The 13,756-nt window shown below is 40.6% G+C and overlaps 1 protein-coding gene across 2 annotated transcripts in view; it reads right to left on the bottom strand.

Moving 5' to 3' along the window:
* Positions 1-13,063, bottom strand: part of LOC122713922 (protein TANC2) — a 46,107-nt gene extending 33,044 nt beyond the window's left edge. The window contains exons 1-3 of one of the 2 annotated variants that reach the window (XM_043934757.1): positions 12,870-13,063; positions 11,076-12,579; positions 5,485-5,636 (exon numbers count right to left, since the gene is read on the bottom strand). In XM_043934757.1, coding sequence (XP_043790692.1) covers positions 5,485-5,581 — 97 coding nt within the window. In that variant the 5' untranslated portion in view covers positions 5,582-5,636; positions 11,076-12,579; positions 12,870-13,063. Of the gene's footprint in view, positions 1-5,484; positions 5,637-9,627; positions 10,079-11,075; positions 12,580-12,869 lie in introns of those variants that run through there. The other variant, XR_006346540.1, reaches the window with a different exon arrangement.
* Between the last annotated feature and the right edge of the window lie 693 nt (positions 13,064-13,756).

The raw sequence follows: 13,756 nt of genomic DNA, 5'->3' as shown, positions 1-13,756 counted from the left end.
GAATATAATCAAACGAATTCTAATCTATACAATTTAGAATTGTACGCCTACCGTCCCTTCGATCGGAGACAGATTGACGTCGCTCGTACAACACGTTCGTTCCACTACTTTTTATACCCCTCCCGTTATTTATCGACTTAACAACCTCGATTCCGAATTAATTACAGCGTTATGGGATATCGTAAAATCCGAGAAAGGACCACCAAAAGCGTAGAAACGTTTACTGGTCGAAGGGAGTGGAAAAAAGTGGAAGATGAGACGAAGAGAATATTCGTACGCGAAAACCTCTCGCAGATACGCGTGCGCTCGCCCACGCTCGCTCCTACACGCCGCGCCGCCGCTCCTTCCACGCACGCTCGTTCGCTCAGACATACTCGCTGCCTCGGTTCATTCAGTCGTTCGAATCCTTCTTTCATTCAAGGCCCGATACACTTCGATCGAGGCACGAGGCCGCCTCGTATAGATAGGCACGCGTGTGCACGTGCACCCGTGACCGTTGAACGAACGAGTGCACGAACTGACTATATCTATATATGACAATAATTTGTCCTTCTTTGTGTGTTATAAGATATAAACAACTTGATGAATATTTTTTTACTTCGATTCTTTCCGCCGAGCGGTTCGAATGATTGCCGCTAGATGGCTCGCCGATTTTACTTTCTCGCAAGTGATTGGTCTGTTTTGCATAAATTAATTTTGAATTATAACAAGTATTCAAGCGTTCAAAAGCAGAGATCGTTTAAGATTGAATTATCATGGCGAGTCCAGCAGACCATCTTCTCACGATATTATTTTATTTATCTTATTATACAGCTCTTCTTTCGATCGTATCTTTTTTTCTCCGTGTGATAAGCTATCGTAACGAACTAAATTCCCCTAGCATTTTAAAAAATTCATTATATGATAGGCAGATTTCTAACGATAACGTTAATAACACGATATCGCGATCACAGAAAAGGGCGTCTCGAAAGTCCAACGTTTACACACTGGTTCTCACGGGTTCCCGCGAAAGGGAGTTCGTTTCGCATAAATTAACTCGAGTAATTATGGGGCAATTAAGAGAGGGAGGGCGATAGAGGCGGCGTAATTAATTAACACCGTATACGTGCAACGTGAAATTTTCAAACGAATATACCTATCAGCCTATTTAGTCCAGTGATCTAGTTTCTCGTTCCACGATCCCTGCCTCGATTACTCGACTTCTCTTCCTTCGCTCTCGCTTCGTTTAAATAAGAAAACCGTTCGACGTAATTGCGGATTTTTTTTTCTTTTCGCCTCGATAACATCTGCGCCACGTATAACATTTCATACGAGCTCGCGGCACCATTCGATTTCTCGATCGATCGGACGAAAATCGATCGGCGTTACACGCGCCACGAGGGCGCGCCGCGTGAAAAATCGGGCCACGGAAAAGGGCGTGTGGAACAAGGTGGATCGTGTCACGCCGCCGAGCAAATTGCTCCAATGTCCCGTATCGGCCGTGAGATCTATAACAATAACGGTTTCGATTACGTTTTACAACATGTGTACCGTGTTTTATCGCTGGGCGAGGTGTCGGTGCAGGGGGCCCGATAAATGCACCGACAACACAGGTTGGGCAACAACACGGGGCCCGGATCGGCCTGGGGCGAGATTGGTGCAACTGCTCTCGCGAAGGGTAACGAGTAGAAAACGCGAGAGAGGATCGAGACCGCAATACCATTCACGCGAATTAACCGTCCAAATGATGTGTAATTTTCACATAATTAGTCGCCCTCCGGGTATTCCATTATGGAATACACTTGCTCGTTGATTAATTAAATTTTACAATCGGTGAACCTTGCTGTTACGCCTTGATGTACAAATATTTTAATTACGCGAATTTAAGATATTTAAGATATTCTTAAGACGAAATAAAAAATTTTCTCCCCTATCTTAGAAGAAACGTAACGGTTAATATATATAAAAAAAAATGTCCTATTTTATTAAATTATAAACAATTTCAATTAGACGGAGAGAATAAATAAAGTACGACGGGGATAAAGCTGTTTCTGTAATTCACGTAATTCAATAATACATAAAAAAGAAACGTTCGAAATTATTCGTAATACACTTCGTTCACAATTACGCGCGTACAATCTTCTCATTCCTTCCTCCGAGACGAAATATCGCTCGCCTTGAAACAGTGGAAGTTACTTTCACGATTTTCGTCGCATCGACCCAATTAACGGAACAGGAGAAACCTTTTCACCGATTAACCCCACACTCGATCGATCTCCGAAAATCGCTCTTCTCCAATTTCCAATAAAAATCGAGTCCACTCGTCAATCCTACATCATCTTCTAAACCAAAACTCTCTCTTTCTATCTCTCTCTCTCTCCTTCTCTCTGTCCATCGCACAGTCTCTGGACGCTGCAAGTAGAAGACGTATATTCCCACGAAAGAAGAAAAACCCTTGGGATCGGCTCGTTACGATCGGTGGCCGTCGGTGCACGACGACCAACATCACCGACAACCACCACTCAACGCGATTACCATCTCTCCAGGAGCGTGCACGCTCGCCGTCCACCGAGTCTACACGCACTAAGGCCGCTCCTAGGCGTTTTTTCGCCGGAGGATCCTACGTGCTCGAGATCCTGGATCTGACGAGGGCGCTGAAAGCCACGTCCCCGCCAGTTTTATGCGGCCACGATACGTATATACACGCGGCATTGCGTCTACTACGTGTCCCGCATGAAACCGGCCGCGATATGTCCCGATGATCGTCCAGATATCGTCCAGAGCGAGTGCGACGTGTTGGACGCGGCGAGCTTATTGCGACGAACGAAGAATCAAAAGAGAAAGTTTGTATGAATGGAAAAATGATAAATACGGGATAATATCATGCATCGAGAGAGACATTCATCGGGAAGAATGTGTACCTTTTGCATTTTCTATTTAATTTGATCACTTTTAAAGAAGATATATAGCTCGAAGTAGCTTACACTGGGTGTCTCATCATCGACGTGACTATTCTTCCGATACCCTTCGCAAAATAAGAACTGCATAATACTTTGCATTATGATAATATGGACAGAAAATGTTTCTTACAAATTCTGGAAAATTTTTCAGAATCGTACGCCCTGGCCAACGCTCGTTTTCGGCTTCTCAGAGAGATTCATTGAGTAACGCGGCCCTGTTTCACGCGTTTCAGCCGCGATACGATTTATATACATCGGTTACGCAACGAGCGGTTACGATTCTCGATGTGGAAAGCGCGTCCGACTGGGAATTACGTCGGAACGACTCGTGGGGACAGTGTTCTCTCTCTCTCTCTCTCTTTCTGGACAACGCGTTACGTTCCCGATCTCGAATTCAATGGAGGAGGCTAGTAGAATGATGTACGATAGCGAGAAAAACAGAAGGGAGTTAATTACGATTATCCATAAAAGGAACGAGCAGGAACGTTTTATCTGCATCCGGATGCGGTGCAGATTCGAATGGTGGTCAGGGAAACGAGGAGGTCTTCCCAATAGATGTGTTACCAGAGAATATCGTGACGCACGAGATAAACGCGTTTTTAATGTTGAACAGGGAGGAAGAGCCGTGGAGAAAGCACAGTTGGATATTGCATCGGCTCGTAATTAAACTAAACCGACATTTCCTCGCCTCGATGCGGTTACTTTCTCCATCGTGCAGGAAATCGATCGTAAAACTCCGTCATTTACCGTTCTCATCTACCGGAGACGATTTATGCTTCCTCCTCTTGTACTTGTACCCCGTGCAACTCGCGTCGAGGTGGATGCGTGTGTTATTTTTCATATAAATAGCTCGATTGGGAAAATTAATAAGATCGCCAGACGGCGCCAACTACAGATAATGGTTATCGAGGAGTATTGAATAGTCGTGGACGATCCTTTCTTAGGGTGTGCACCGGCTTCTGGTGTGTCTGCACTCCGTTTAACGCCTGTTATCACGCTCGTCGAACAAATACCGATTATCGAACCGGCGCGAAACGATACATATTCTCGTAACGCGAACAACAATACCCTTATATAAATCAAGATAGCCGCCTACTGATATTAGTTTTCTGTAAATATAGCCGGTGTGTCATCGATTGCGATCAGATTCGCGATATCATTCAAGAAACGGAAACGACAATTTTTGATCTTCTGAAGTGTTATATCAATACAATGATATAAATTCGCGATAACGTTAATTAAGAATCGAGCTATTCCATTTTTAACAATTTGTCTGTCCTTTCAATCTTTCCGCAAAAAAAGATCGTTTGATTAATCTACAAAAGATATACTCCATCGATCTGTAATTTATCATTAATTACTGGAAATAAAAAGAAAGACTATTCTGATGATACTCTTTCTCAAAAATTAATTTTCTCGAGAACGAAGTGACGCCTCGTTTCGAGGAATCGCTTTACGAGAGAGATAAGGACAGATAATCAAATATTTGAGCGCGACGATCGTGTCAGTTTCGCGAGGTTCGCGAAAAAGATAAGAGACGACGATTAAACAATACCAGGTGAGGGGTATTATCATTGCCAAAAACGGAGGCTGACGCGGATTGTGCTTCGGTATATTGCGTACATGCGCCACGCCCCCGCCCTATCCTACGTGCATTACAACCGCGAAGTTCGAATTCGGAAGTCGTGTAGGTGTGCTCTGACTCAGAGATCGGAGTCTTCGCTCTCCGGTTCGATTTCCAATCGCATCCGGCTTGACTTGGTCAGGAATATCCGTGTTCGGTCACCGTGGAATTTTAATAAGGAAAAATGTCCCATCTAGTTAGCGGCGTTCCTGTACGCCCTGGAATTTGCCTTACATTTTATGCGATGCGATTTCGAACGGTAAGAAGCGATAATTTATTACGCGTCCAATCTACGTTTTCTCTTATTACTTAGATAGTGCATTTATGGAAAATTTTAAATTCTGTAAAATGTATAACGTATAAAACACACGTTTGAAAGTTTGAGGATGAATTATAAATTTTCATTTATGCTCCACTTCTTTAATTATGATGAAAGTGTAAATTTGCACAAACATCCGCGATTCATTAATCTATTTCCTTCAATTTCTATAATTTTTGAACGTTGATTCCATTTTTCATTTCACGTAGGATTCGTTAAGTGCGATAAATTCGAAGATACGCACGATTCAATGTTAGTAATTGATCCGTAGAGCAAACTGAACCGGAACGCGTAAAAATTCGTAAAACACTATTAAACATCGTTATGCGACATTAAACATTAATGACAAGATAAGGGGATTCTTTTGTCGTTGAGATTTGATTAATAAATCCGTGGAGGCCACTAACCTTACCTCGTTAGAAAATACGGAACTTTATTACCGATCGTTGGTAAAAATATCAACTTATTCCACTGGCGCGCTTAACATTCGTTCTATGAAATACAAAATTGAATTCAACAAAACAATGATTTCTAAACTTTATTACCTTTTCTTTCTAAGAAGATTTATTGTGCTTACGTGAATAAAAAATGATAAAACTCACCATTGTTGTAAACTTCCGCGTTGACCAACGTTTCCTCGTCATCCGTATCCGGTCCAAGGGACACCGGAGTGTACACGATCGAGTCTCGTGCCCTCATCGTGCCGAATTTTAAACAGACGATTTTTTTCCCTTAGAATACATCCGCGAACGACCTGAAAGAAAAATTACATAATTACAAAAAAAAATAAATTCGATTTGTTTGTTGTCTCACGTAAGTGTGTCAAAGATGTGTTCGTTATTTATAGTATACTTTCCAAAAGTTCGAGACTCGTAGATAAAGAATAGAAACGGAGAAGTTCGAAGAATTTGAATGGAAGGAAAAAGACGAAATAGCGGTGCATTGACTTACGCGGTAGAATTCAAAGCTTGCGGTGCGGCTGCGCAACTGTGTCGTGACTCAGAATGCCAAATATAGTATTTGTTGGGATTTCTTTGGATTTTTGACGAAAGTATATTGCTACTCTCCACGATTTTTTCCCTCTTTACCGATTAAGTTTAACAAAAACTGATAAATTCCAGGGAGTAAAAGTTGTTCTCTCGCAATACGAATCCGGCTGCCGCCATTGAACCCGTGGATACATTTTATCACGTTTATAAAAATAATTTCCGCTTTTATCGATAGTGAATAAATAATATACGGTGAAATTGAAATTGAATATAACTCCCGTCAATCGTAAACCTACTATCCATTTTATGGAAATTATAAATAACGTGCCAGGAACTCGTTAATACCGTTATTCGATATAATATGGGCGCATGTAAGCGTTGCATTACCAAAACGAAGATTTCATCATGCACATACATATTTTATTCGCGAGAACTTCACTCAAACGTTCGCACGATTTGCATATTGGAATGAAATTCTTGGAATTAAAATTATCTTATCCGCTTATCGAGCATAATGATATATGCAATATTTTGCATGTATATGTACATTTTTAACAATAAATTTAAATAAACCGGAAAAACAAATGATTCAAAAGGTTACTAGGAAATTTCTCGAGATAATAAAGATTTAGTTTATTTTTCCCTCTACTTCGATGATCGTGCAAATGTTACGCGTTGTCCCATATGTTCATTCCTATACCATTTCGACCGACATGCGCGTCCTTGTACCAAAAATGGCAACCCCTCCAGAATTTAAGTCAAACAAGCCGATCCCTGTTTCACGTTTTGTATATTTAAAATATCACAAAGAAAAATTTCGTTATCGAAGATTCATAATATGCGAATTGAGTCGTCTTTGAAATACTTCGTTAATTAATCATCGACTTTTCCAATAAATATTCCTTCCTGCGTGTAATGACTGAGTAAGAGACAAGAATGAAGCCAATATTTCTTTTTAGATGCGTTTCTGGATTCTTTCGATCTTACCACACAGCGCAGCGGCGTTGTAAAGAGTCGCGTTTAAGAGGCTTGGAATTTTCTTCATTAATAAACGTATCGAAATGATTCGTTTTTCCCCTAGCAACCGGTTTCCTCGTGGATGCATTCACGAGTCGTCTTCGTATTCGAGATCTATTTCGGGTAGAACGACCGCCGTCGTCTCGACGCACCGGTAGACGTCATTCTTCCAAGATGCGATCACCGAACGAACGCCGCCGTCATTATGTCTAAGAATGTACCGGCTGTCGGTACATGACTCTATTGCAAACAATATCGAACAGTTGCGAAATGCAATGTAAATCTCAAAGGTTTTCCACGTTGTCCGGATAAGTGAGAAAAAAATTTTCAAAATCAAACTTGAATCGAAATATAGAATTCGTTTAAATATAACATTTCCTTCTTTTTCTTTTCCTCCTCGTTACAATTTATAAGTGCTCTAATGGTAACCGAAAGATTTAGATCGATCGATCATTTCGAAAGAAAAAAAAAAAAAGAAAAAAAAACAAGTTCTCAGTTTATTCCCTTTTGATGGCTAATTTAAGGCGCATAATTTCTCTCGGTCTTTGTATGCCGGAGCAGCGGATGCACGTGTATATACCAAGCACAGAGCGGTGGTTGTAACCACGCCTTTAGGTTCGCGGGGGGTCTCCGCGGCGGTATACATGGAACAAAGAAAAGGAAGAGAGAGGACTAAATATCTCGCTGCTCGATTTCTGCGAACCGTTCCAGGAATTGATATTTTTAAACGCGGTTGCATTTAGGATCAGAGCCGTCTGAGGCCGACGTCACTGAAGCGTCTGGGGGAAGAGATTCTCCGCAGTCATCGTGTGGACCAGTTCTCGAGATTGTTTTCTATCGCCCAGGTATACAATTTCGAGACTCCCCCGACAATTGCGCGACGGAAGGACGCGACGACAAAAAAGAATTTTTCTATTCTTAGGAGACACTCTCCCCCACCCGGGATCGCGTTCTTTCCTCTCCTTCCGCTCCACGTCGAGGCGAAAGGAAATCATCGATTTTATTTTACTTTTTCTCCATCTTCTTCCACGTTCCTTTTTGCTCCCGTTCTGCTAACGGCGCCACGGATGAAACGGAATCGTGTCGGAAGTTTCGTCTCTTAAGAAATAAGAGACCATCGAAAGGAGAATAAATTAAAAGAAAAAAAAAAAAAAAAGAAAAAGAAAAAAGAAATTGCGGAAATTCTTGAAACCTTCCTTTGCCATATTTACCAACGACCTTTGGCATACGCGTGCATAGGGATTTGTTGCTATAATTAAATCACCGGAAGCGATCCCCCGATAACGTCATCCATTCCTGGCCGGAGAAAAAAGATACGAGAACCGAGACTCTGATACGTTATTCGTATAAACACGAATGCCGGAGGGAATGATACAGCCGGTGGAAACGAAATAATTCGTGCGATCGCACGCGATTGTTGTAATTGATGCGCGACTGGCAACGTTAACGACAGGATGCATCGTTTGCGTCTGTTTCGCTCCAGATCCTGTCAATGAGTTCTCACGAGACGCGTTTGCTTCGTCCCCTTGGGAATCGTATCATCGTTCGTTGCATTTCATTAACGAAGATTTCGAAAACGTGGAACGTACATGATGCGAACAAAGGTTACTTACGTAACCTTTACTTTCTTTCTTTTCAAAAAATTTCATTTCAAAAAAAAAAAACGATTACTCCAAAAAAATCTCTTCCAGAAACATCTCTCAAGATTGCCGTGGAAAGAGAGCGCAAGCGCGACTCTTTAGACTCTTTAGATTTATAAAGCTCAGAGATAAATTTCCAAGCTTTTCGACCGCCAAGGCGGCGAGCCTTTCAGCCTGCTCTCGATGCTCTCCCGACCCTCTCGAGTTGAACGAACTTGGCAGAGCACGCACCTCAACGACACCCTTCACGCCTCGAACGCCACTTACTAATTCTCTGCCCTTCGCACCCACGCACGCACGTGCCCTCGGGGCTAATGCAATAACGCGGTCGGAACTTCTGTCAGGGGCTTAACCCTACTTGCACGTGGTTTATGCGCGTGCTGGGCCCAGAAGGTGACGAGAACATACGTAAATCGCTACCGACCTTACTTCCTGGTTATATTTAGCCTTTCCTAACTCCAAGATCGAATTTCTTACCGGGATAAATCGGTTCGAGACTCGATCCGATCGAGTCGTCTTCGATCTATCGACTTCCATTCCATTCTGCTTTCGAGAAACAAATATAGAACGAAATATGCTGGTCCAGATACCTTCATCATTTGGAGATTATTGCAACGAATCGGTTCGATCGGATCTACTTCGTTCTGCTTTAGAAGAACGAAATTTTATTTTCACAGGAATTTTTTCTCTGAATTCGCGACGAAATCGGTTGAAATCGTTTGATTAGGATGTTTTCGATCCATAGACGACTATTTATTGAATTCCATTCCATCCTGTTTTCGAGGAACAAATATAGATCGAATGCCGGTTCGGATATCTCCCCCATTTTCAGATGTTCAGATGTTCGTAGGTTTTTCCTCTGATTCTCTTTTTCACTTGATGCATTCCCTCGACCCCTTATTTTCGAGACTCATCTATGCTAGACGTTAATGCGGGGCACGCGCGGCTGCAGGATGACAGACACGTGCGCCTCTGTCTATGAAATTGTCAAACCTACTTACACCAAGCACTGTAGGGCAATCTGATCGATTGTCTAGCTTGTTAAAATGTTTCTAGCTTGTTAAATTGATCCTGAATACAGGATCTTTTAAAAGGATCGTGTAATATAATACAAAATTATATTTATTCCATTTTCCTTCCACCTCGTTATCTCTAAAATAAAACCACTTAGTCGAACACTTAGACTTTCGATTTAAAAGAAAAATATTCTCATCGAATCAAGACTTCGCAATATTTCTTACAATTCTCTTAAATTCTAAAATAATTATCTTCCGACTCGAATGAAAAGCATTCCTACGATCATCGTCCCGGATTTCTCGCCGTGATTTTTCTTCACTTCACACTTCGAGTATTCATATTCGACTCGTCCATCATTTTTGGCCAGGAGGACAGAGAGGTAGGAGACGTCTAATGACCCGGATGAACGAGCGTTGGCACGCGCCCGCGCCGAGAATCGAGGGTATCGAGTCCCGGCCTCCGGCTGCTCGCAAGAGGGTGCCTACTAGTAACTGTAGGCAGCCGACAAAAATAGCACCCCGATGCCGTTGTACCTACGGATGCAACGAGCATTAGCATCGACAGAACGAGGGGAGAGGGAGGGATTCAGACGTGGCGGCCGCCCTTCGCCACGCAAAAGGGACTTTGCTCCAACGAGGGATCATCGCGTCGTAGAGGAAGCTCTATTTCCGCTCTCCACGCTCCCTCGAGGCCCAATCGCGTTGCCCGATATCACGTTCGCGTGTTATAAAACGCGTGAAAGAATTCTCCCTGTGCACGGAGGAAAAAGTGAAGAAGAAGAAGAAGAAGAAAAAAAAAAAGAAAAAAACTTGTATTAAGTGGAACCCACAAGAAGATCTCGTTAGATATCTATGGAAATAGGATAGCATCTAGGAAATATGGATAGCAGAAATTTTGATTTTTTTTTTATCTTCCAGTGAAAGAATAAATAGGGGAATCGTATATAGATGAAAAAATGAAAAGAAACTCGATCGGGCAAATTTTGTGGAACGAAAAATGCGAACGAATAAAATGGATCCCACAAGTTTCCTCCAATAGAAGATACGTATAACGATCGATGGAACGAATCAAAACCTGTCAGCTGATCGAAGCTTGATCGAAGCTTGGTTGGAGAGCGATACGCTCTGAGAATAGAATCTTCCAGTCGTGCTTTGAATGAAAACAAACGGATCGATCGTACGTCTTTGATGTTTAACAACGAGTTAACGCATAACAGGAAGGGGAACAGATCCCATCGAGATTGTTTCGCGTTGGCGTAAAAAAGATCGGACGGGAGCAAGGAGACCGGATTCCCCTTGGAAGGACGAACGATTTTAGCCAACGGGGAGAAACTGTCTGTCGAGTTAAAGGCACGTCGAGAACGCGGTCCAGCTTGGAATCTCGAAAAAAAGGACCCTTCAACGCATTCCCCTTTTTTCCATGTGTACAAGCCGTGATCGAACGTGCGGAAGCTCGCCAGTTATGCACCTTAAATCCGCCAACGAAAAAGAGACTGGTCGGCGGTGGAGACTGTGGGACACAAAAGCTTACCGGTGTGTTTCAGCCTCGAAATAGCAGCAGCGTCGGGACGTCGACTCTCGGGTTATCTCTCGCGTTCCACGGAGCAACGCCACTTTCCTTCTTTCTCCTCTTCTTTCGTCCTCCTCCTCCTCCTCCTCCTCTTTCACTCTCGATCGAATCCCTCTAATCGCGTTGATTAAAAAAAAAAAAAAAAAAAAAAAAAATTGCCACGTCCTTCGATTTCGTCGGAAGGACGAAAGCGTTTAAGCGTGTTTAATTATTATCAGGATAAATATTAGGAACGAGATAGACGTTGTGTCGAACGTGAATTCTCGAGCGACGAACCGTTCCACCCCCGTCACCCTCCATTCAGAGGAACACCGAACCTGACGACGCGTTCTCAACGACTGCACCACGTTGCCCCCGTTCTATCCGAGCCACGGCAAAGCTCTCTCGTTTGTCCAGAAGCTTTTTTTTCTCTTCCTCGCTCGTTTCCCCACCAGCCCGGCTTTCCCCTACTATTTCCTCGACTCGACGGGGTGGAAACCGAGGGGATCCCCGATCGATCTTCCTCTCCAAATCTTATTTCACCCGTTTTTGGTCGATTTCCAGGCTGATTTTCCAGGTGAACGAAACAGTTTTATTCGAAGAGTTGATTCGATACGTGGAATCGAAATAAAGATTGTATTGTAAAAGAGTTTTGAGAGAATTTTTGAAGATGATCGAAATGTTTATTTTATTTATAACGATTTAACTTTAAATATATTTGAAATTGGAATCTTTTGATATCTTCTTTCTTCTGCATATTCTCTTTTATGTGGTAATTTTTTAAAGAAATTTTTAGATTTTTCTATTCAAATCGAGTTGGAATAAAGAAGAGTGTATTGTAAGTTGTAGTCTGATTATGACGGAAGAATTCATTTAAACGTTCTGAGATATTATGTTTCATGAATAGAAATATGAAGAATTTATTTAATTAAATTTAATTGATCCCATAGTGAATGAAAAACGAAATGGATGAAAATTGTATTCGATGTATTTATATTCTTAGATTCCTAACCTAATCGTCAGTTATTTTTTCCAAGTCCTTTGTCTTCTCGTGAGTTGCATATCCGGCGGAACTAGTGATATAGTTTTTTCATCCGTCTGTTTTCGAAGCTTCAAAGATTATTAGCATTTTTTCCTCTTCAAGTGGAAATTGTTTTGAATAATCGGTTAAAGAATAATCAATCTTTTGTCTTCTAATTGCTTCTATTCATTTTTATTGTTACTAATTAATCAATTTAACAAAGAAATCTTTGGTGTCGAAATTAAAGTGATAAAGTGATGCAAGTAATATATAAAATTTTTTTATTCGTTATTCATTATCTTCAATACGATCTTTCAAGTTATACCTCATAGTAATCAGCAAATATGCATGTCGATAAAGTTTTGTTTGTTCTTATACACTGGACCCCAAGAGCCATACTTGTCATTCTTGTTCTGCGATTGTTGAGGTCGCTGTTGGTGTGCTGACGATGCATTTTTGTTCTTTCTACGCATATAAAAATTAAAAAAAAAAAAAAAAAGAAGAATGTTTATTATATATATATATATATAAAGCATAACTAAGAAGTTTAACTGTTGCGCTATAATTGTTTATTCTGAGTCAATTCTAATTTTATCTTTTCTCGTTTTGATTTATTTTAAGTACATAAAGTGTTAGAGGTGGTTCAAAAGTAAAGAAGAATAATATTGCTGTCATCAGATGTGACTTTATAGAGCAAAGGATTAAAATATTTAAAACATTAAGATATTTAAAATATAAGAAAATTTCTAGCATACCTCGTATCTTCGTAAGGCCCTTTGATGAGAATATCGGTGTGAACCATTTTGACTCTTTTCGCTTCCTTTTTAAAATGAAAATTGTTCTACCTTTCTTCTACCAGCTTCTATCGATTTTAAGCCAATTAAAACCGATACGCAGCACTTCCACTTTAATTTCTGACACTATCAGATTCACTGATCTTTTTTTTTATCTGAATAACATTGATTTATAAAGTATTAATTATTATATTATTTTTTTTTCCTAGTTTTTTTTCTTATGTAGAAAATAGTACTTACTTTATGGTACGTGATGCAAATGAACCAAAACTAATAATTCTAGACGATTTCCAGCGTTACCACATCGACTCCCTTTGCGAGTTCGAAGATTTTTAGCAAGCCTGCAAAAAAAATAATAATAAAAGTCATTAATAATATTCAGAAATTTTCAAAAATTCGTTAAACTATTCTATAAATGTATAATTTATTAATTTATTAAAATTCTTCAAACATTCTTCTACAAGAGATCGTAATAAAAAAATTTATCTGCAATCGTAATAATAAAAAAAAGAATGCAAACAGGTTTCAAGATTTTTTTTCAACAATCCTCTGTGTGTATTCCACATCATCATAGACTCGAAACAAATAAATGTTCTACGCAATTTAAAAACAAGAATTGAAATGTGACGTGCTAGAAGATCGAGGTGTAAAACCTGTTCTCATGATTCTATGCTTACCTAACACTGGGTAAGAATGTCGGAGAATTTCCTTGACAATCCAAAATCTTGCACCTCATCGACACATAGGTCTTCTCGATTACTAGAAAATATTACCACGGTTGTCTTTTTAATTCGAATTTGCTTCAAATCAATTTCGAACCGATTCACTTTTTCCTTTTTCTTCTTCTT

This window comes from Apis laboriosa, unplaced genomic scaffold (genome assembly GCF_014066325.1).
Source record: "Apis laboriosa isolate Shangri-la unplaced genomic scaffold, ASM1406632v1 scaffold26_cov146, whole genome shotgun sequence".
Taxonomy (NCBI): domain Eukaryota; kingdom Metazoa; phylum Arthropoda; class Insecta; order Hymenoptera; family Apidae; genus Apis; species Apis laboriosa.
The sequence above is the reverse complement of the archived record's forward strand: the minus strand, read 5'-3'. Positions and strand labels throughout refer to the sequence as shown.